At 40.2% G+C, this 24,103-nt stretch overlaps 1 protein-coding gene across 1 annotated transcript; it reads left to right on the top strand.

Moving 5' to 3' along the window:
* Positions 1–22,056: 22,056 nt before the first annotated feature.
* Positions 22,057–22,935, top strand: LOC147892661 (E3 ubiquitin-protein ligase WAV3-like). Its single transcript, XM_087386760.1, is given in 3 exon segments — positions 22,057–22,303; positions 22,306–22,775; positions 22,777–22,935. Coding segments are annotated over 3 exon segments (876 nt in total).
* The last annotated feature ends 1,168 nt before the right edge of the window (positions 22,936–24,103 follow it).

Below are 24,103 nucleotides of genomic sequence, written 5' to 3' on the forward strand. Positions count from 1 at the left end.
TTCAAAGTTTGGTTTTAGTCTATGAGTGCTCTCACCAAATTTTAAAATGTGAATGTACATAAAACTCTTCAATATTTGTGTGGACATACTTTCAAGACTTCGCATAAGGCTTTTATTAATCAACTCAATATTAGAACTATGGTTGAATGGACCGCGTTAGTTGAATGGGCCATGTCTTAAATGTGCATATAACAAAAGATTGAAAGCATGGTCCATAGGAGCCCAAACCCCATGTAAATAATTTTGTGCCATCTTAAATAGCTATAATTTCTTATTTAGAAGAGTATTTCCAAGACACTATAACATTATGCGCAAAAAACAATTACATGCCTCATACTTTCTTCGTATAGCAGCTTCAAACACATAAGAATGGGACATGTCGTTGAGGTGTATTGCGGATAGCCTTGCCATGTGGTGGTGTAGCAAAATAACATGGGACAAGCAATGTAGCTTCAAAGATCTCTAATAATTGTTTTATTTTTATTGCAATTTTTTAAAAGTAAGTGTGATACCTCTCTAGCCAAGTTCACTCTTCAAATGCAAACTTATCTCTTGTAGTAGTAATCTTTAGTCAATATTCACCTTTAACTCATCTCATTGCTTTTTCCTTGTCGGCACAATCCAAGTAAAGTGGGGCATTAAACATCATATATCTTACGCTACGGTCCTTCTTATGGACAACATCTTCTACATTTTGTGCCCAAGCCGTTTCTGTGTTGTTTCAGAGGATACCAACATAGCTAATGCTGCCCTCTTTGTAGCTAGTTGATCTAAGCTGTGCACCCCTTTCAATTTTTGTAGGCGGTTAGAGAGCATTATCTCTTGGGCATGCATCTCCTGAGGTGTTGGTAGGGTTGTCACCCTACAAAATTTAGAGTTAGCTTAAAGCTTATGAAGACTCAAGACTGGTATTCAATTGAATGGCTTGATGTTTTTGCCTCAAATGCTTCTACCAAATGTGAGACCATAGCTGGTGTTCTTTGCTCCAATGGCAATGATTAAATACATACATCTGCAACTGCTTCTTGATGCTGCACTATAAGGAGTCTTATTTCTTCTCTTAAAGGGTCAGAAGGACCGATCAATCTGGAAATTGGTAGGTTGTATCTCTTGTCTTTGGATTTGTCTAGCAATAAGCTCTTAGGATCTATTCCAATTGAACGCGGAGTGCTTCCTCACCCTCAGATTCTCACTTTGGCGAGTAACAAGCTCATGGATGGCATTCCCCCTAGCTTGTTCAATTGCATTTCCCTCACTCTTCTTGATCTTGCATAAGTAGTACTTCCTAGGTGATATTTATGTGTACACACCATCTACCTTCATAAGCTAGATGGAAGCATGAATTTCTTCTCTCTCTACATTTTCACATGGAATCCCCTTGTACCTGATGACAGGTGCTAGGCAAGCTACAAAAGGATCACGATGGTCGACTAGGGATTAACATGGTGTTTTATTTGTAAAAGCGATATGAAAATATTCTAGTAATAAAGTGATAGTCTTGCTTGCAAATAGGAAAATGTAAATCGACTATGTTAAATGTATGCTAAGAAGAAGTCGTGTGTGGATTTGAAGCAAGGCCTTCAATCACCAAAATTCCTAAGTGCTTTAAAATTTCCACGTAGAGAAGACAAACATATCCACAGAAGATTAGAAAAAGCAAAATTGAAACATAGAAACAAGCTATAGAATGAAGGAGTGATAAAAAACCATAAAAAGCATAATGGATTTCTTGAACAAGCTCAAGAAATAAATTTGTGTACTAAAAAAAAAATCTCTCTCTTGATTACATACAAAAATCATTGGGCTTTCTCAAAACAAAATAAGAGAGTTTTCTCAAAAGGTTTTTTAAGAGTATGAAAATCACTGGGACGTAAGTGGATCAACTGGTACTTGGAAGAGTGCATTGGGAGTTAGGACCCTTAAGTGTGACTTGAGCCTTGTAGTCTTACACATGTCAATTTAAATAGCCCACGATGAGAATAATCTTCATGATGATGATAGCATTCGTTCTTTATCAACATCAAAGATCAAGGAAGCATGTATATTCAGGTATTACAGTAGTGGACTCTAGAGCGACAACTTATCTTCACGGCATTGAGAACCCTACATAGTTCATGATGACAATATGACATAGTTCATAGTGTGATTGAGCAAAATTAAAGGGTACAAAAGTTTAGGAAAAATAGGGCTAGGAAAGAGCGGTAGGGTGGGAAAATGCGAGCAAAAATGGCCATTCAAGGTATCCATCTAGGAGGCAATCCTCTTCTTAATCAAACTTAGGTAAAAATTGAATGTCCCCCCTCCCTCCCTCCTTTCTCTCAAATTTCATAACTCATGTAAATACAATTTTGATTCGTCAATTGAAATATCATGGTCTATTATCTCTCAATTTGGCAGCTTTACATCAAATAAGAATATTTTAGAAAGCAATGTTTTAATGTTTGTGACCCACAAAAATTAATAGTCATTTATGTATTATTTGGGAAATTTTGTTTGCATGATGTAGAGTGCAAGGACGTAATCTAATGCCTTTGGTGAAATGCCATCATGACAACTTGATGATTGCCAATTCTTTCATCTTTAGGTTCAATGTAGGGCAATTGCCGTTGCTAGAAATGTATAGCTAGATGATTGTTCAATGTATAAATGAGGTCCTATCTTCCTCGAACAACCAGAATAATTAATTAGTTTTCTTTGGAAAAAAATAATTTCCTTAGTTTATGTTTATCACATTGTAATTTGGATTAAACTTAATCAGATTGTAAATATCATGAAAATTCAAATAAACTCTTTTAGATTTCGATACACTTCTAAATGGTTATATATATGGTTGTATACATGTCTGTATGTATGCTTGTATAAATAGTTTTATATGTATTTTCATATATGGTTGTTTATACAGGCTTATATGTGTGTGTGTGTGTGTGTGTGTGTGTGTGTACATATATATACATATACATATATATATATATACACACACATATATATACACATATATATGTATATATATGTGTGTGTGTGTGTGTGTGTGTGTGTGTGTGTGTGTGTGTGTGTGTGTGTGTGTGTGTGTGTATATATATGTATGTATGTATGTATATATATGTACACACACACACACACACACACACACACAGATATATACATATATAAGAGGTTATATATATGATTTCATAACTTCATTTTAATGTGTATCATAAATTCATTTTAATATTACAAAGTATCATCCTTATCAGATATCATTCTGATTTTTTGGAAATCATATTTCCTTGTTTTTTTAATATACATCATGGATGACTGATGAAAAATATGCATTGGCATCCTTTTAGCATGTGCATGTATCTCTAATGGGTATGATGCTTTGCATACACCTTAATTTAAGTAATTTAAACTATTGTGCAAAGTATCATACCCATCCAATATCATTTGCATGGCTTGGAAATCCTATTTGTGTGTTTTTCACCATGCATCATGCATGATTGATAAAAATATGCATCGTTGTGCTTCTAGCCTATGTAAGTATCTCTGATAAATAATTAATTTCAAGGCCTATGCAAAGTACCATACCCATTAGTTATCTTTCACATGGTTTGGAAGACTTAGTTCCTTGTTTTTCACTATGCATCATGCATACGTGATGAAAAGTTGCAACCGTGTGCTTCTAGCCCATGTGTGTATCTATGATGGGTATCATACTTTGTACAAGTCATAAAGTAAGTAACTCCAAGGCTTGTGCAAAGTATCATATGCATCAAATGTCTTTGCATGGTTTGAAAATCCTATTTCCTTTTTCACCACGCATCATGCATGATTGATCTAAGATATGCATTGTGTACTTCTAGACTATGTTGATTGGGTGGGTTGCTCATAATTTGTAAGAATTGCACATGGGTTCAATAGGACGGGTTTTAAATTTTTTTAAATCACATTTTTTAGATACAAAGGTTACCATTTAAATATACCCATAGGATATCATTTGCATTGTTTGAAAAGCCTATTTTCTTATTTTTCACCATGCATCCTCATGCATAATCAATGAAAAATATGCATCGGTGTGCTTCTAGCCTATCTGTGTATCTTTGATGGATGGGTATGATGCTTTGCATATACCTTAAAATAATTCTTTTCAAAGTGTGTGCAAAGTATTATACCCATCAGATATCATTTGCATGTTTTGAAAGGGCTATAGCCTACATACGTATCTTAGACTCATCTAAGATGGGTTTGACATAACTTTGCATAGGCCTTAACTAAATTGTATGGAGAAACAAATTACTACCATTTTTGACATTACTACTTTCTTCCTTTCTCACATTTCTTTTTTGTCTATCCTCCATTGTATGGAGTGACCCTTTTCTTACATTGCTCCTTTCTCCCCTCGGGGGGCCACTAAGAAATATATAAGATAGCACATGCAATCAATGGAAGGGGTTTTAATTTTTATGCAATTACAAAAAATATACATACATAAGGGGATTTTAAATCCAAAAAGTGGAAATTTGCATACATAAGGGATGCTTTAATCATCTCAAAATTTACAGAAGGGGCGTATATAGGGTATAACAATCCATAGGAAGGGGTTTTTTAAAATACCCCTTGACTGCATGTGGTTTTTACAGAGTGACCCCCCTCGGGTTTCTCCCTTTCTCATTGTAAGAAGGAGAAATTTAGCCCTTTAACTCCTTCATAAATCCTCTCCTCCTTGCCCCTCCTATTTTATGCCCCTATTTCCTTGATTTTATACTTACAATGAAGTATTCCTTCTGTTAAATAGCCTATCTCTTATTTGCCCCTATTAACTTGCTTTTTAGTCTCTGTGTCCTGTACAATATACATACTTATAAACTTCATGGCCATCCATCAATACCACATGGGTGAATGACATCCAAATGCCCTAGATCAAAGAGCAAGAGAGTCAATACCAAATTTAGGATATATTTTTCAGCTATAATGTTGTCATTGATTTAGATAAGATGCTATATAGTATGCCAATTAGTATTCATTGAATGGCTACTCCCCCCACATCTTTTCAAGTCTTGAACTTCCATGCATGCATGCAAAAAGAGCACCCATTCCATGGTCAATGTTCTTAAGCTCATTATCTGAACTTGATTAATACTTATTTTAGTTACACTCATCTTTGAAAATAGGACATTCCTGAGTATTACATTTGAATCATATGACTAGATGATCCTTAGTCAATTGCTTATCTTAGAAATTATGAGATTATAACTACTTATTTATTATTAAATTATAAAAATTAGTTTTTACCTTACATTAGTGAGAGTTATAATTTTACATGGAAAGATTGAGGTAATTGAATCTTACATCTTCAGTGTAGCCTGCGGCATTTCTTAGCTTGTGAAAATTTTAATCTTTTATTATTATTATTATTCCTTAAGTTACACTTTTACCTTAAAAACATGAGATAATTGCAACTTTTAAATTGACTAAAATTTGATATTGGGCATTGTACTTTAATTTAGCATGTTTTGTTGAATCTCAACTTGACATTGTACATTGTATTGTTATTCTCATTAGACATTTGACAATTTGAGTATGTTGTCCTTAGACATTGATTAATTTTATTTTAAATATTTTTTGTATGTATAGAATAAATAAAATAGTGCTTTATAGATAGAATCAAGATAATTACCCTATAATATAAATTACAACCTTGTTGTGTATCTCTCTCTCTCACACACACACACACACACACACACACACACACACACACACACACACACACACACACACACACACACACACACACACACACACACACACACACACACACACACACACACACACACACATACACACACACACACACACTTACCATTCCTCCATTGGTTTGGTCACTTGCTCATTAGATCGCCCCTCGACAACCCCCCTTAATTTCCCTAATTTCTTTTCCCTCAAACTCCCTTATTCTCCCCTTAATTTCTCTCTAATTTTCTCCGTATTTTTCTCAATCTCCCTTGTTTCTTCTAATCTCTCTCTCTCTCTGTCTCTCTCTCTCTCTCTCTCCCCCCCCACCCCCTTCTTCTCTCTCTCAGCTCTCAAAACTCTCTCTCTACCATCTCTCTCTCTCTCTCTCTCTCTCTCTCTCTCTCTCTCTCTCTCCCCCTACCCCCTTCATTAGTACCTCTCCACTCTCAAAACTGCTACCAATTTTTCTTTAAAAATATTTATCTAATTATTTCTTATTGTCTTCCCTAATTATCTCCTAAGTTTTTCTTGTGTAATTTTTTCATCATGTATATATACGTTTATATATATATATGTGTGTGTGTGTGTGTGCGTGTGTGTACTTTTTCTTATGTTCTAATGTCCTATGTTCCTTATCTTTATTAGCTATACTTAATTTTTTATTCTTTTTTTCTCTCTTAATTAGCCACTATGAAATTTAGTTAAGAGATGATTCTTTTTCTCTCAATCACTATTATCTCTATCCATACCTTATTGCTCTTAAAATTGCTTTTCGCTTTTTCTTACCTTTCTCCCTAGTAATTCAAAAGTCCTAAGCTGACTAACACCCTCTAATTAAAAAGTCCCTAACTAAACTTATGTTATGCTATAATCCCTAACCATCCCCAAAAAAACCTTGACTATGTCTTTCGTCCCCCTTTCCCGACTAGGACTCCCTAGCCTATTTAAGCATTCCTCCTCTAGTCTAATACTAGCTTCCCTATCCCTTATGCATTGACAGCCTCCATAAATAGTACGCCCACTCTCCCTTCTAGTTAGCTCTCGTCCCCCTGTACTGATGACCTCCTATGTGTGAAAGTAAGGGAGTTGTCCTCTTTGCAGTCTAACCCAAGCTCTGGTTCTCTGCTCTAGTCTGTGAGTCCAGTTCTTTGTGCCAGTCTGTGCTGTCGGTTGTAATAACAACCCTGCTCTTATCATTGCTTCCCAGTGCCCTGCTTCACAAGTTTGCATGTTTTGTGACCTTATTGCTACTACGCATGTACGGCTACGATAGCAAGCTCCTTAACTTCTACTCCGCACTACGACTGTGGACAAAGGTTCTTCACATATTTACTTGTGTCACTTTATAATGCTTTTTTAAGCTTTCGGCTATCCTCTCCCTCTCTCTAAGGTTATTTCTCCTTAATACATACATTCCTTGAACCACAAACCTCCCCCCCCCCCCCCCCCCTCCTCTTTGGATGTATTCATTCTTCATCCCCACACCCCTCTCTAAGCTTTCAGCTTCTTTGATAAACCCCCCTCTAATTATATATATATTTTTCCCTCCCTGCCTTCCTCCCTTTCCCCCCCCTTTTTTCTTTTCCCAACTCTCCTAGCCCCCCCCCCTCTCTACTATATATCCTAAACTCTCTACTATATATTCTAACCCTCTACTATATATTTATTAAGACTCTAACCCTTTTTATCTTCTCCCCCCCATCCTTATCTTATTTATTTAATACTATAGGATACTCACAAACCTCCCTCTTATCCATATTTTTGCCTCTCTCTCTCTCTCTCTCTCTCTTTCCAATTATCCCTTCTTTCTTATCCTCCCCCAAATTCTCTCTCATCCTCCTCTCTCCCTAGAATAATTCTCTATCACTCCTTATAGTTACTTTAGCTAAAAAGACCTTCTCCCCTTTATTTAGTTAGCCCTTATCACTTATTTTTAAAAACTCTCAGTTAGGTTATTTTTTTTGGCACCCCTCACTTCTTTACTTTTTAATTGACTTTATCAAACTTCATCCTTACAAAATCCTCTCTTTTCTTGATTTTTAAATTCCCCTTTCTTCTCTCCCTATTCCTCTTGTTTTTGTATATATAATTAAAAGAATTTTTTTACTCAATTTTTTTCCTGACCACTCAACCCAATCCACACTTGGAAAAACCCATAATTTACACGTAATATTTTACTTTGTGCTGGCTAAGTATATGGCTAAGCTTCTAATTTATTGTGATCCCAATAACAAGGGAGGGTTGTCGATGACACCTGTCTTCCTAATTAAAGTTAAGCTGGTTCTTACCATGTTTTCTTGTTGGATGGTGGCAGGTAAGCAGACTCCCCTCTTCAATAAAAATGATGCTTGCCAGGACTTATCCAAGCTCAACTTTCATACAGTTTCCACAAAGTCATTTCTACAAAAATGCCTACTACTAGTTTCCTTTATAAACAGGGATTCACTGACTTGTACAAACTTTTCTGTTAATGTAATTAGTCATATTTCATTGTCTAGCTTCACTCTTTTGTCTTTCACTATGCAAAGCGGTGTTGTAAAATCTTCCACACACACACACACACACGATTTCTAATGCTCATTTTTGCAAGTTTAGAAAGTTTCCTACATGGAGAACAATATATTTAGAAAGTTTTCCTAATGGAGAACAATATATTCTTGTTTGTTTCCTAGACAAACTACTCATTTTCTATGTAGAAATTACAATGACAACATAGGAAAATATACATTCTTGCTAGTTTCCTAAATATAGACCTCATTTCCCATATGGAAGGCCTATAATCCAATTCACATTTTCTAGATAGCATGATGTGGGCTAATAGAAAATAAATTTCCCTAGATAAAGAGGATAAATTCCCTCCTTCTATCTAGGAAATATGCTTGAATTTATAGTTTTGTATCAATTTCCTATATAGAGAGTTGTCTAAAGTTTCTTGTGACATACTTAGCTCAGAACAGTGCTTATGTCCACGATGCAAGTGGAAACATTTATGCAAGCATAATGAACCTAGAAATTCTATACTATCATCGAACTATTTTGTGTGATTAGCTTACTAAACTTAGAATTTCAAATAGCCATTACATAGAAATTAGCATTTACACACATATCATTCAATATTCACACTGGTGGTAGGGTTTAGAGAGAAAATAGTTGACTGTGAATGAGGTACACCCCTTATCATGTCTAATGCTTAGTTTATATTTCTAATTTACTACAATGATGTAAGACTTCAATTACAATAGTAATACAGATCTTAGACATAAACCTATATCTTGACGGAATACAATGATATCTTCTGATAAGGAGTCTGAAACTGTGGAACAAAATAAGAAGTAGCCACAGGTAGTATCTGGCAAGATCCATATGTAGAAGATGTTCCAATAACTCTAGGTAGAGTCACAAAACATCTAGGGTGAGATCAATCTAGTGAATGTTTAGGTACAGTCTACCTTATAGACTATGAAACATATAAATTCCGCATTCGGTGGACTTTGGGCAAAATCCTCAAACACAAAAGGGGAAGGGCCCAATCCAACATGATACAATATTGAATAGAATTGAGCCCCCCATACTCTAAAACAATATAATATTAGGATATAGCAACATGGAAAATCTACATTCACCTCCACAACTAAACTCGAGGATTTTGGCTCCCAACTAGGTAAAACAATGATGCAGTAGAAAACTAGTAGTATATGACTAGCCCTACATACATTATGCTTACATTTGGCTCAAGTTATCACTTGTTGCTATGATATGACCAACTTACAAGCTGTAAAACCCTCTTTTAAAACTTGAGTTTTACTCCTCAATGATATCAAATAATGCCGTTCTAAATATAATCTTTTATATCTTTTTTCTATTATGGAGCATGTAATGAGAAACTCATATTGCATGAGAGCTCTTGCTTGTTGCATCCTTTAATTAGTTGAATTGAATGCTCTATAGTTGTATTTTTTATGGTGCACATAATGCTAGTTTATAATATACATCTCGATTTTATAAGTTAGCAAATTTTAAAAGGAGGTAGAAATTTTTTCGAGACGAGACTTGACACAAGGTCCATCAAACCTAATCTCCCTTGTAAATATCATTGGTAGTTCTTTTGTTATTTGTAATGGACAAAGTTTAACCCTTTTTGAAACAGTACTTGGGCAAGCTCAATTATTCACTACTAAAGGTCTTTCTTACTAATCTCAAGCGATATATGATGTTCCAGCCACAGGGTTGGTTCAGGATAATCACATTATGTCCAAGCCATCCCAGTTTAGAAATTAAGTTAAATAATTAAACTATTTAAAAAATCATTTACAAAAAACCAATGGGCTGGTTTAGGCAACCACTGACCTACGTTGTATCAATTATGTGTATGATGTGTTTGTGCCGGGATCATCCCAAGTGATACTTGCATCCTGTCCACTTTTTACAAATGTCCTTCTTATTTGGAGAAACTCTCATATTCTTGTGCTAGAACATTGTCACTCGATCAATAACTTTTACACTTAGGCTGTCTCTCCTTTTCTTGTGTTTTGTTGAAGCCTAAAGCCTTATTAGATCAAATGGCCTTGCATTGCTCCCACTCTATATCTTACGCTATGGTCCTTCTGATAGACAAAAACTTTGAAATTGTGCACCCAAGCCATTTCTCCTTTGTTTTAGAGGATACTAACATAGCTAATGCTGCCCTCTTTGCAGCTATTCGATCTAAGCTATGCACCCCTTTCAATTTTGTAGGCAGTTAGAGAGCATTTCTCTTGGGCGTGCATCTCCTGAGGTGTTGGTAGGGTTGTCACTCTACAAAATTTAGGGTATATATTAAAGCTTGTGATGACTCAAGATTGGTATTCACTTGAATGGCTTGATGTTTTTGCCTCAAATGCTTCCATCAAATGTGAGACCATAGCTCATGTTCTTCGCTCTAATGGCATTGATTGAATGCATGCATCTACAACTGCTTTTTGACGCTGCACTATAAGGAGTCTTCTTTCTTCTCTTTGTTTATCCCTATGCAAATGTTGCAAAAGTGTCTTCCATCGCCATTTCAATAATGTGCCATTTCTTTCCTTGCCTCACAACTTGTTCCTTATGCCTTGACCAAGCTTTTCAGCATTCTATCTCACAGCCTCTATCTCATTCTAGATTGAAAGCCATGACGAGCTGTATCTTTCCATTGAAGCCATGGAGACGATCAGTGAACCACCACCAAAACAAAGACCAGATAGTTTGTGAGGTAAGCAAAGCATAGAAGACAACTTACCCGAGTAAGAAGATAATGCCAAATCAAAACAATGGGGTCACATTGACTTGACTCTAGGTTGTAGGGCAATCAGAGGAGAATGTACTTTGTAGGGCAGTAGGTGGAGGATGTACTTTAATATTCAAACGTTTGTAGGGTTGGAGGTGAAATAATTTTAAAGTGCATGGGGATAGCAAAATTTTCAGCTACCCTAATTTTCCTCGTCTGATGATACACGTTAGAAGAATTGCATGTACCTGTTACTCTCAAGCAGGTGTAATGTGGCCCAAATTTATTTAAAATACAAATAGGCCAAAGGGAACACTATTGAATTTGATGTTGTATATTGTGGAATGCAAGGACCTTTAGCATGCTTATGAGACATATAGCAAGCAAGTACATGGAAATAGAATCATAATTACAAAATTGTATATAGGGTTGGATTTATTATAAGATCTTTGCACGTGCAAAAATTGCACATTTTCAAATTCTTCCATTGTAGGGTGAATCTAGATACCACTATCACTAACTATCGATGGTTTAAGATCACTGGATATAGTAGTCCCACTAGTTTAAATTCCAAATTTTTACTCCAGTTTGGATTTCAACAAATCAAGGAAAAGTTATAGAGTGTGCCCTCGAGTGGGTCTACATAAGTTTAGCACAACATTGGAGGCCCCTTAAACCATATCTAAGGTTCTAGATTAGGTGTATCCTTGGGTTGAGGAGAAGCTCACTTAGTGTACTTTTGAATGATTACTTGCCATGCATGTATGTGCAGAACACAATTTTGATATTTTTGAATAAATATTATATCTTATACTTTTCAAGATACATGCTTCACATGTAAGATAGAAATTGTAAATCTTTAATAGTCTCATTATAAATATTTATTCCATATTTGTTTGGTCTCCTATCCATGATTGACATGTGTACTACAACTTAAAGACAAAGTTTGTCAAATTCCATTGAGCAATGCATAAGTTATGGGCTCGGCAACATACCTATATACAAAAAATGCCCTAAAACTCTCCAAAAATGGCTACACCCAAGAAAAGATTGACCCCATATATCAGCGATATATGCCTTCATCTTCCATAGGCATCATTTCTTAAGCCTTAACAAAACTACTCCTTCCAGTTCTTTACAAGACTTCCATTTCTTTTGGCCCCCAGTGTCTCCTCCTTTTGTTCTCTACAAGACTTTCATTTTTTCATCTAATGTGGTAGAGATTATTGTCATAAGAAAAACATAAAAAATGGTTCTACCCAAAGCTTTACAAAAGTGTAAGAAGGACCGATCAATCTTGAAATTTATAGGTTGTATATCTCATCTTTGGATTTGTCTAGCACTAAGCTCTTAGAATCTATTCCAATTGAAGGCGGGATGCTTGCTCACCATTAGATTCTCACTTTGGCGAGTAACAAGCTCATGGATGGCATTCCCCCTAGCTTGCTCACATGCATTTCCCTCATGCCTAAGTAGTACTTCCTAGGTGATATTTATGTGTGCATGCCATGCACCTTCATAAGCTAGATGGAAGCATGAATTTCTTCTCTCTCTACATTTTCATGGAATCTCCTTGTACCTCATGATAGGTGCTAGGCAAGCTACAAAAAGATCACGATGGTCAACTAGGGATTAACATGGTGTTTTATTTGTAAAAGTGATATGAAAATATTCTAGTAATAAAGTCTTCGTCTTGCTTGCAAATAGGAAAATGTAAATCGACTATGTTAAATGTATGCTAAGAAGAAGTTCTGTGTGGATTTGAAGTAAGGCCTTCAATCACCAAAATTCCTAAGTGCTTTAAATTTCCACGAAGAGAAGACAAACATATCCATAGAAGATTAGAAAATGCAAAATTGAAACGTGGAAACAAGCTATAGAATGGAGGAGTGATTAAAACCATTATGGATTTTTCAAACAAGCTCAAGAAATAAATGTGGGAAAAAAAATCTCTCTTGAATTCCATACAAAAATCATTGGGCTTTTTCAAAACAAAATAAGAGAGTTTTCTCAAAAGGTTTTTCAAGAGTATGAAAATCACTAGGGCATGTGGGGATCAACTAGTACTTGGAAGAGTGCAATAGGAGTCAGGGCCCTTAGGTCTGACTTGAGCCTTGTGATGTCAATTGAAACAGCCCATGATGAGAATAATCTTCATGCTGATGATAGCATTCATTCTTTATCAACATCAAAGATTAAGAAAGCCAGTATATTCAAGTATTATAGCAGTGGACTCTAGAGCGACATCTTATCTTCATGGCTTGAGAACCCTACATAGTCCATGATGACAATATGACATAGTTCACAATGTGATTGAGCAAGATTGAAGGGTACTTTTAGCCGGGAATGTAATCAAGACCAGAGGCTATAGACTAAGTATAGCGACGCTCAAAGGCCATAGAGAAGAGGAGAGCATGAGGGCGAAGGGATGACATAGGGGTGAAAAAGGAATTAGAAGGGGAGGGAAGGAAAAGGGAGACTATGACACAAGGGGAAAGGGAGAGGGGGAAGAGAAGCATGAACATGATAGGAGGAGGAATGTTGAGATGTAGACATCAAGGGAAGTGATCCATACTTTATTGGAAAGAAGGGATGAGAGGGAAATATCAAAATACTAGCTAGGTGGCTTTACAAGAATGAGTGTGTCTCATCAAGGAATAGCCCCTTCCTTTTATAGCCAAAAGAGGGGGTCTCTCCACATTAATGTATCCTCCCAAATGCATGGTGTGTGTGGAAAAGTCTCCCATGTGGGCTAGGTGGGTACGCACTCTCAATTGTGTGCGACAACCCTTTGCCTCAATTTTCATGGGAAAATCCGAGGGTGACCACTTACTCCTGCGAGATCTTTTAGTCTTCTCTGTTGGTGGGTCTGCCATCTCAGCATCTGAGGGCTCTGAGAAGGACACCTTCTTCCTAGGGTAGCCCGGCCCACGGTTTGGAGAGGGGTCCGAGGTAGCACGAGTTCTTTTCCCGAGATCAAGTATCTCCACATCGGAATCCTCAGTGCCCGACTCACTTAGAAGATTCACCCTTGGAATATTGGGGCATTCTGTGCAATAATGACCCTTCTGGTGGCACTCGTAGCATACAACATTAGCACGATCTCTTGGAGGGCGGTTGGCTTGATTTCTGATGCCCACCATCTCAAGCCGAAGATCATTCAGGGCCTTGGCTAGGTCATTGACTCCAGGTTCTGTTGCAGGGGGGGCCTCTTTAGTTGGAGGGGTCACGGGAGTGGAGAGGAGGGGAGCTCGTGGGCGAGGCTGGGGAAATCTTCGAGGCGGAGGATGAGGATATCCACCTTGTTGAGGGTAAGCATCTAAGGGAGGACCATACATTTGAGGTGGAGGCAGTGGCTGATGAGGGGTGGGGGTATGCCCCTGAGTTAGACCCCCCAGGTTGTTGTTGCAGGAATGGAGGGGGATGCGGAGGGACAATCGTCTTCTTTGAAGCGGGGTCAGACTGAACTTTATCAAATTTCTGAGCAATCTCATGTGCTAGCACCATAGTTTCTGGATTCTCCCATTTAAGCTTGAGGCGGAATTCATCACTCGCTCCTGCTACAAGGTAGCCCAGCACATGCTGAGTCATTCCAGCTCGAAACCCGGCATTGTCATCCTGTGTGGCAATCAAACGGTCCAGGAGCACGGCCGCTCGATCCACATATCGACACGCCATCTCACCTTTTGACTGCTTCAAATTTGCCACCTGCAGGTACACATTCTCCGGCTCCTCTTCTTTGCTGAAATACTCAATCATTGCTGCTGTCAACCTTGGCCAGCTTTGGCGAACATCTTCGGCTTGCTTCTCATACCACACTTGAGCCAAACCTTCTAGAAATGTGGGAAGAACCAATAGCCATCTGTCTTCAGTAAGAAAGTTGAGAGAAACACAACGGCGCTTGAAAGCCACAAGATACTCATTTGGATTTTCTTCTACCTGTCCACAAAACACGGGAATGTCAGCCATGCTTGGAAGATGGAAAAGAGGGGCTTATCTATGGACGAACAATAGTAAGAGGAAGCTTGAACTGAAAATCGGGCGAAGATACATCCAAAAAGCACACATAGGCAGGGTAGGGTGTGACTGGTGTAGTGTGAAATATTACACGAGAAGAATCTTCAACATAGAATAGTACATAGACAATCTTAAAAGGACCAATCCTCATGATATCACTTTGATCATTACACGTGAGGGTTAGAGGTGCGGCGTCGCATGAGGTTGTTCATCAAGGCAAACAAGAATGCCATGACAAATGTCAACAGTTGGAGAGCTTGCACATCACCTTCAGCTTCTTCCAGTTCTTGTAGTCGCCATTCTATTTCTTCAAGGGGTGTGCGGTCTGGCATCCTTCTTTTGAGCAATGTCCTTGAGAACCCTCTTGATGGTCTGCCGAAGTCGGTGAACTCGTATCAAGTATGCCCAACACTTAGTTTCATGATGACCACAACCTTTGCATTCCTTACAAACGATCACCCTCCTTCGTGGCTTGCGGCTTTGTTGGGGTGGCGCTTCCACTCGCGTCATGCGTGATGGAAATACAAGCTTCACGTGCCAAGAAATCAGCAACAAGATTTCGAGCTCGAGGGATATGCTGAATTTTTACCTCTTCAAACTGGTTGCAAAGTTCCAAGGCCTGTTGATGTCGTGGAACCAAGCCTTCGCTCCGCACCTTCCACCTTCCACTAACTTGTTCACACACTAGTTGAGAATCTCCTTGCACCTCCAATTGCTTGGCCTGATGTTCTTGTGCCTTTTGTAGCCCAAAAATGAGCGCCGAGTACTCAGCTTGATTGCAAGTACTTGCGGGCGAAGACTTGCTGTAACAAAACTCCTCACCACCTGGTGAAGTAAGCTTCACACCCACGCCAGCCGCCTTGGTCGAAGGTTTGTAAGCTCCATCAAATTGAAGAATCCAAGATGTCATCACACCAAGACTAGAATTCGGACATCCCAAGTTTCTCGGTAGTCCAAGATAGGTAGGAGGAGAGGGTGGGGAGAATTCAACACTTGAGCCAAACGTTCAGCACCAAATAAACTTGCAATTCTTTGTTGATAGTTTATCTTAAGCCCAAAAAGAATTACAATTTGAAGCTCGAAATGAGGCACAAAAGGCTGATTAGGTACAAATGGATTCCTTGGCCAAAACATTACCAACCATAGCCGAGGCCTAGAAACCTTTGTAATGAGATTGTAAATAAACCATTCAGGATGAGCTTTTCCACAGGAATCAACAGGCAGATGCGCCAAATCTCTCCCCAAGCTTGGGGAGCATCCCACCCTTCGAAGAAGGAAACCGTTTTGATTACCTCTGAAGCAGCAAGTAGTTCGATCACCGCACAATGAGTAGAAGTAAAGTCAAAATCCTCCCAGCGTATCAGTAGTTCGTCACCTTGAATTATCCACGGTGTGTCATTCCACCCATCATCACCATCAATAATGCACTGGACAATCAGCCGTTGAAGGTCGACATGAAGATCGAGGAAGACATCTCGTGCATTGGTAGCCGTAAGGTGCGAAGGAACAGGCACCAATTCCTTAAACGCGTCGAGAAGTGACATAAATGTCCACCCTTCTCGTGAGGCGTGCATCCGTGAAGTGGGCTTAGAGAAGTTTTAAATTGGCAATCTAGCAAGAGAAGTGGACAGAGAACATAAAATGAAATATTTTTGCTTTTTACAACAAGGGCAAACTCCTTATGGTTAGAGAGTTACAGCTCTCGCGATTTCAATATATGAACAAAAATCATTACATTTTTACCACTTCCAACTTGTTGGCCCAATGGTAAGACTTTCTTTTGTGAAGGGGGAGGTCTTGGGTTCCAATCCTACTCTTTAATAAAAAGAGAGGAGAGGAGAGGAGAAGGAGAAAAGGAGAAGGAGAAGGAGAAGAAGAGATAAGGGGGGGGCACGGGATCTGCTGTTACTCTTTTGCAGGGGCTCAGGAAACAGTCCGCGACCAGAGCAGTCCAGAAAACAGTCCGCGACTAGAGCAGTCCAGAAAACAGTCCGCGACCAGAGCAGTCCAAAAAACAGTCCGCGACCAGAGAACTGTCGCGCAGAAAATAGTCCGCGGCCAGACCAGTCCAGAGAACTGTCGCACAGAAAACTGTCCGCAACCAGAAGTCGCGGCAGTCCAGAGAACGGAAGCGCAGAAAACTGTCCGCAACAGTCCAGAGAACTGTCGCGTAGGAGACGCACGAATCAAATGCACGCGCAGTAGCTTAGAAAGAGCACAGATGGTATAGTTTTGTTGGAGGATTACCAAAGAGCGAGCAAGGAAAAGCGAGCGAGCCCAATTAAGCGAGCGTGATTAAACAACATGCAAGCGAGCAGCCCCTGAACCACTATATGATTAATCAAATTTCATTGGAGAGAGGAGTCATGCCCCAAAATGATATTGCTTCCCTCCTTCCTTCTCATGCTATCACATTAGACTCATTATGGAGAGAGATTCAATAGTATATAAAATATATGATTCATTAGACTACTTAGAGGGCACATTGTTCAAATTGCACATCTCCTTCCTTCTCATATATTTACATTACAATAAATTTGGCAAACAAACACATAGTGGTACTGAATACGAGATTTGAAAAAGAACTAACATTGCACACAAGTTTTACATTACATATCATGCCTGCCATGCTTATATGATTACATATTCCATACATGCATCATGAAGACAAATATCAGGCTACACATGCATTATATGAAATCCTTATGGAGAGACAACAACATAGGAGCAGGTAGAATATAGCCAAAACCTGCTCATACTCTACATGTACATATCATGCCTTCCATGTTTGCAGAAGTACATCTTCCAAACATCTGATCCAAAAAATGGAAGGCATGCAGAGCAAAAAAGCACATTACATCTATTGCATCTTCTACTATTCACATTAAAGCCTGACATATCTTGCCTCTAATGCTTGCAGAAGTATATCCTTACTTCGATTACAAAAACATAGAAGGATCCCTACCTCTATAATCCGCATGTTCAGCAAAGAACAACAGAATGTCTTTCACATCATCTAGTCTATGGAAGATGGATTTCTTTTTCTAGCCAGTGCTTGAAACAACTCAATCTTAGTCAACGCTGCTTGATGCATAAACTGATGCACTGTATCACTCAATCCCAGCACTACAATGAACACAAAGTATATGTGCTTGCAAGGCATATAAGGAGTTTTACTTATCTCCCTTTGAGTGAAATCAAGACATGTACAACGTGGGAATTCTGAAATTGAGACACAGTATGTTAGCCCCTTGGAAATTGAACCTGATGTACGAATGTGGAAAAGATGCACCTCATTTGGAATAATAGTGCTCTCTCTTACAACCTCCCCATTCTCTGCAACTGCCTTGCTTATCCTTTCTTTGAATTCTTTATTCAACCTAGTTCTCCATGACACAAGCTTTCCATCACGACAAGATGGGCGCACATGGCTTGGCGTACTGATTTTTTGCATACGAGATGGGAAGCTCATGACACCAATAGTATCATCAGTCTCAAATACAAATCCTGCCCTTACCAGGGTCTCCCTCTCATCCATAGTAATTGATGTCCCACATGCAACCTTCCACACACCTGGAGAGTTTCCAGGAACACCTTGAATGGAATTATCCACCTTCCATGTATGGGTCACAGTACTATTGCAAAACCAAACAAATTGTTCTGTCAATCCATTGGAATGTTGCCTTCTTCCCTTAAAGCAAGGCGCTGGCACACCATTGCTTGCACTTCTACCAAGCGCATTGATCATTGCCCCACACCGTCTCCGACTTTCTGTCAAGTAACCAAAGCATGTGACAACACTATGTGCTTCAGTTCTCCTAATTGCCCAATTGGCATCATGAATGTTTGCCTCTCTACAAACTACTTGGTTTGTAGGATTTAAAAAATCAAGTTGTCGTCTTTTTCCAATCACTCTCTTTGTAGTGACAGTGATGTATTCAGGGCGATGACTATCAAGTGCATGGACCTCAGTTGAACATGTAGAACTCCTCTTTCTTCTCATACTTATCGCTTCTGTCATCGGTCTATCCATCTCTGGAGAGTGTAACCCAGCCTCTTCAATCACAATGTGTGACAAATCAACAAGCCTATTTCTATCTCCTTTACTAGATCCACCACCATCAAGTATTCTTTGTCGTAGAACATCCAAATTCGGACCTGTACCCAAGTGTTTTCCATTCAAAAAGGCATTATAGTGAGCACTCTGAAGGACACTCATTGCAAGATTTGCAGCACAAGCTTCATACAATGTTATGTGTCTTGCATACCCATGTGCTGCTCTCATGCTAGAGTGTTTTGTCTCTGAAAGATTTACTGTAGGAACAAACCCAGAATTTTTCTCTTGCTGCAAAAACATTCCCCCCCATTGGTTGACTCTAACATCCCACCAAGCCAACCATGTGTGGAGTGCTGGCAACTCACCCTCTTTCACATGCAATGGAGACCAATACAAGGTCAATGTTCTCTTGCATTGGTCTGCAGAAGCAGTTGTTGTTGCCTCCCTCCATTTCCTACATAGAACCTTATGCTCCTCCTGAAATTGTGGCTTAATGCATCTTTTGGTATGCTCAACCATGCTCATCTCCCAGTGAAAACCACAAGTCCTTTCTTTACCCTCCATTACATTTTCAGGCCCACCATTGTAAACTGTGCGGATAGCAAGCCAATTTGCTCCTGCTCCATCTGCCATGAATCCTTGGAATTCAGGTGGTTCAAAACCATTCTTCTCCATCTGACTATTCAAAAGCTTCCAGAATTGCACTTGTGCATGGGTATCTTCCACCTTGAATTCACATATAGCTATTGTTAAGAGTTCCCTTATGTAAGGGTCATACACATGAGCACCCATAGTTGACCATCCTTTTACTCGATGGACGTGGTCAAAATGCACCCATTGTGATCCAAGGCTACCTCCTGGCCGCATTCGATTCACCAAATCAACCCCTGATCCTGGACCAATGGTCGACATTTTGAAAATATGTGGTTGTTGTTCATCTTGCAACTGCCCAGGAAACAAGATACTTTGCACATATGGATATCTGCATCTCTTTTTCAAACCCAGTATTGAATCCATTTCACCATCTCCTCCTCTAGCATCACATCTTGCACTCTGCACTATTCTCTGAAGCCTTCTCCTTTGTGTCATTGGTGTGATTGTATCCAAAACCTCTTCAAATTGTTGGTAATCTAGAGGTTCCATAGCAACCCCCTCCTTTGCAAGCAACATATCCATCATAAGGTCTTGTGTAACTGAGACCTCAATATTTTTGCAAGATGAATTTGCATTTAGCCTAGCACGCATTGAAACAAGATCATCCACTTGCAATTCCTTCACACGACTTTTTCCTTTCTCAACAGGATGGTCATGGAACCCAACATGCACAGCACATCTTGTCGTCTTCGCTCTTTCATGAGGCAAGCAATAATATATGATAGCACTGCATTGATAAACACACTCTGGGATTTCTAAACAATGCTTGCAGACAATTGATCCCAAGGTTGGATCAATTGGACCAGGCATAGGTGGCTTCCTAAGCTTTCCCTTCCATTGTGTATCATTTAGAACTCCCATTCGTTCAAGGTAAGGACAATGAACGTTACAGCATCTCAAGTATCCAGAACATCTACTCATCCTTACAATTCCATTGAAAAAGTCTTGTGAACATGTTGAATATTTTGCCCATACATGACCATCGGCATTTTGTTCCATTCCAGACATTGGAGATCCATCAGGCAAAGGGGGGAGTTCAAAGACAACATACCCATCATAAGTTTTAGGCAATTCAACAACCTTCTCAACTCTAACTGCAGAAGTTAATGCAACATGCAAAGAACTATTCAAAGGCATCTTCTCTATAAGTGAAATAACACTATTCACTTCAGCATTTTGAAAGTCACTATGAGAATCTTTCCTTCTTATCACCTCAACTCTGAAGGTTAAATGTTGTTTTCCATTGATCTTGTACCCTTTTTGACCGTCCTCCAAGTCCACCAAGGGAAGCACTATGGCAATGTCATCCACTCCGATTTCTTGATGTAGACTAATCTCCTCATCCGCAAGGTGAAAGTGTTCCTTGAGATCTTCTAGGGAGACCTCCAATAAAGGAGTGTCGTAACGAATGGACAATGTTTTTGATTCTCCAAAGCGAATGAACACAGATGCAGGCATGTTTTAGATGCACAAATGAACACCAAAGGATTGGCGCCACCCACTACGAGAACAATTTCATCAATTTGCAAGCGCAAAAGAAGACGGATCTCTAGAATAGGTAGCGGCTCTTCATTTACAAAAGAAGATGTAGCCAGTAGAAGAGTGTGATTAAAAATGACATTGCCAGAGAAGAGCTGGCATCAGAAGAGCAAATGGAAGCACAAGAGATGGAAATAGAAGAAAAGAGGTTGATAGAAGAGGACATGGAAGCGGAAGAGAAGATGTTGATAGAAGGAAGAGATGACAAAAGAAGAGAAGACGTGAAAAAATTATGTCTTTGAAAGGTGGCGAGTTAGATGACGCCGTCACAATTATCTTCATAAAGGCTCCATGACATGGTTCATAATATCCCGTTTCTTTTCCATGAAAATGGTAATCATTTCAAGAGATGGTAATTTGAATAAAGGCTCCATAACTTGCAAACACGAATCTGGCAAGAGGAAAAATTTAATGTCCTTGCCTACAAAACTAGAACGTTGTAACTTTAATGGTAGAATGTTAATTAATGCATACATTTATGCATGAAATGCTAGTCATGTAAGAATGATGTAGGTGAATTGCTCCGACGCTCTGAAGTGTTGAATTTGTTGTAAGAGATATGATTGTCTTCTGAAAGCTTAGTTGGATCAATGAGAAAGGAACTGAACGAGAGAATATATTTAAGAATAGAATCAATATGAACCGTTACCTTCTGTCAATATGAACAGAATCAAGTATAGTCAAGATTTAGTAATAAATCCTTCCTTGACTCAATAGCTAAATATGGAAGCGGGGCCATCACCCTCGACTTTGCCTTCTCTTCCTCCTTCGCCATCTCTTCCTCCTTCGCCTTCTCTCCTTCGCCTTCTCCTTCGACTTCTCCTCCTTCGGTGAAATGAAGCAACAGGCTGATAGCCTGTTGCTGATTAACGTGAAGGCGGCGGAAGGAGGCAGCGATGGAGAGGAGATTTTGGGTGGCCGACGGCGCGCCGCTGTTGACTTGGTGACGGTCCTGGACTTGAGTGGTAGCATGGCCTCCAAACTGCCCCTCCTCAAACATGCGCTCGCCCTCGTCGTCCGTAGCCTCGGCTCCTCTGACCGCCTCAGCGTCGTCGCCTTCGCCTCCTCCGCCGGTCGCCGCTCCTCCTCGACTCCCTCACCTGCATGGGCAGCACCAACATCGCCGAGGGCCTCTGCAAGGGCGCCGCCGTGCTCCAGCAGCGCCGCCACCACAACCCCGTCGCCACCATCATGCTCCTCTCCGACGGCCAGGATACGTACACCATGCGGCCGCCTCCGTCCTCCACCTCTGTCCGGGGCGCCACTCATTATGGCCACATTCCGGTGCATGCCTTCGGACTCAAAGCTGACCACGATGCCGGAACCATGCACACTATCTCGGAGGAATCTGGCGGGACTTTCTCATTCATTCAGACAGAGGCACTTGTACAGGATGCGTTTGCACAGTGCATCGGCGGCCTCCTCAGCGTCGTGGCATTGTGCGTGGAGGTGGAAGTGAGCATTGCCACTCCCTCCGTCGCCCAGCTGCTTCGCGTCGATGCCGGTAGCTACACCTCCCGCATACTCTCCCCTGGGCAACACGCCCTCGCATACTCTCCTCGGTGACCTCTACGCCCACGAGGAACGTGACTTCCTTGTTGACCTCCACCTCCCTGCTCTTCTTTCCCCCTCCTCTGCCGACCTCCTCGTCATCCATGGACTCTCCATACAGAAAACAGGGAAGGTGCTTGAATTCTTCTCGCTTCTTGAGTGACTTCTTGAGTGCCCTTGAGGCCACCGGAACAACCATGGCCTTCGAGATCCAAGGCAAAGGCGGCGCAACCCATTTGGGCGAAGAGGATCCTTTGTTGCCATATCCATGGATCCATGGATAACGATGAGGCATCCAAGATTGCGTGAAAAGTTCGATGCCACGCCCAGAATCGGCGAAGTTTCTGTCGTTGAGGATGTCTTTGAGGCGATAAGTAACTTTGAGCGAGGCCAGAGGAAGCGCTGTCTCTCGCTGTCTCTCGCGCTGTCTCTCGCTGTCTCTCGCCGTCTCTTGCTGTCTCTCTCGCTGTCTCTCGCTGTCTCTCGCCGTCTCAAATTCACTGCGCGCTCTCTCTCTTCCTTCGCCTTCTCTTCCTTCGCCATTCTCCTCCTTCGCTGTCTCTCGCCTTCTCTTCCTTCGCCATCTCTCGCCATTCTCCTCCTTCGACTTCTCTTCCCTCCTTCACCATCTTCTCTTCCCTCCTTCGACTTCTCTTCCTTCGCCATCTTCTCCTTCGCCTTCTCTTCCCTCCTTCGCCATCTCTCCTCCTTCGCCATCTCTTCCCTCCTTCGCCTTCTCTTCCCTCCTTTGCCATCTCTTCTCCTCCTTCGACTTCTCCTCCTTCGACTTCCCTCACACTCCTCCCTCGCCACCTTTCCCTCTCCCTCGCCACCTTTCCCTCCTCCTCCCTCCTGCACTTGCTGATCCTCCAAGACTAGTATGGGACCTGGAGTCTCAACCCATTTAGTAAATATTTAGTCTCAACTTTCTCTCTATGGCTTAATGATAGAGAAGTAGTGTTGGATCATATCACAAAAGTCAAAGATATTCCAAGACTAGTATGGGACCTAGAGTCTCAACCCATTTAGTAAATATTTAGTCTCAACTTTCTCTCTATGGCTTGATGATAGAGATGTATATAAGAAAATAATACAACATCTGTGCTCAACAGATAACAGGATCTCGTATGCAAGAGAGAAAACAGATAGTATGGAGAATCAAAAATTTGATTACTATAGAATAGATACAATAGATGGCGCTGCCTCCCAGCCGTGCGCTCCTATGAGAGAAGCTTTGATGGCGTGCCAGAAATAGTAGAGGACGGAGGCTGGATGCTAAGGACTCAGGGTTACCATAGCCAGTGATGAAATGGGCTTCACGGGCTTGCTCT

The sequence above is a fragment of the Dipteris shenzhenensis genome, chromosome 16, assembly GCF_047967505.1.
Source record: "Dipteris shenzhenensis isolate YYH24624 ecotype China chromosome 16, Dip_SZ_1.0, whole genome shotgun sequence".
NCBI classification, from domain to species: domain Eukaryota; kingdom Viridiplantae; phylum Streptophyta; class Polypodiopsida; order Gleicheniales; family Dipteridaceae; genus Dipteris; species Dipteris shenzhenensis.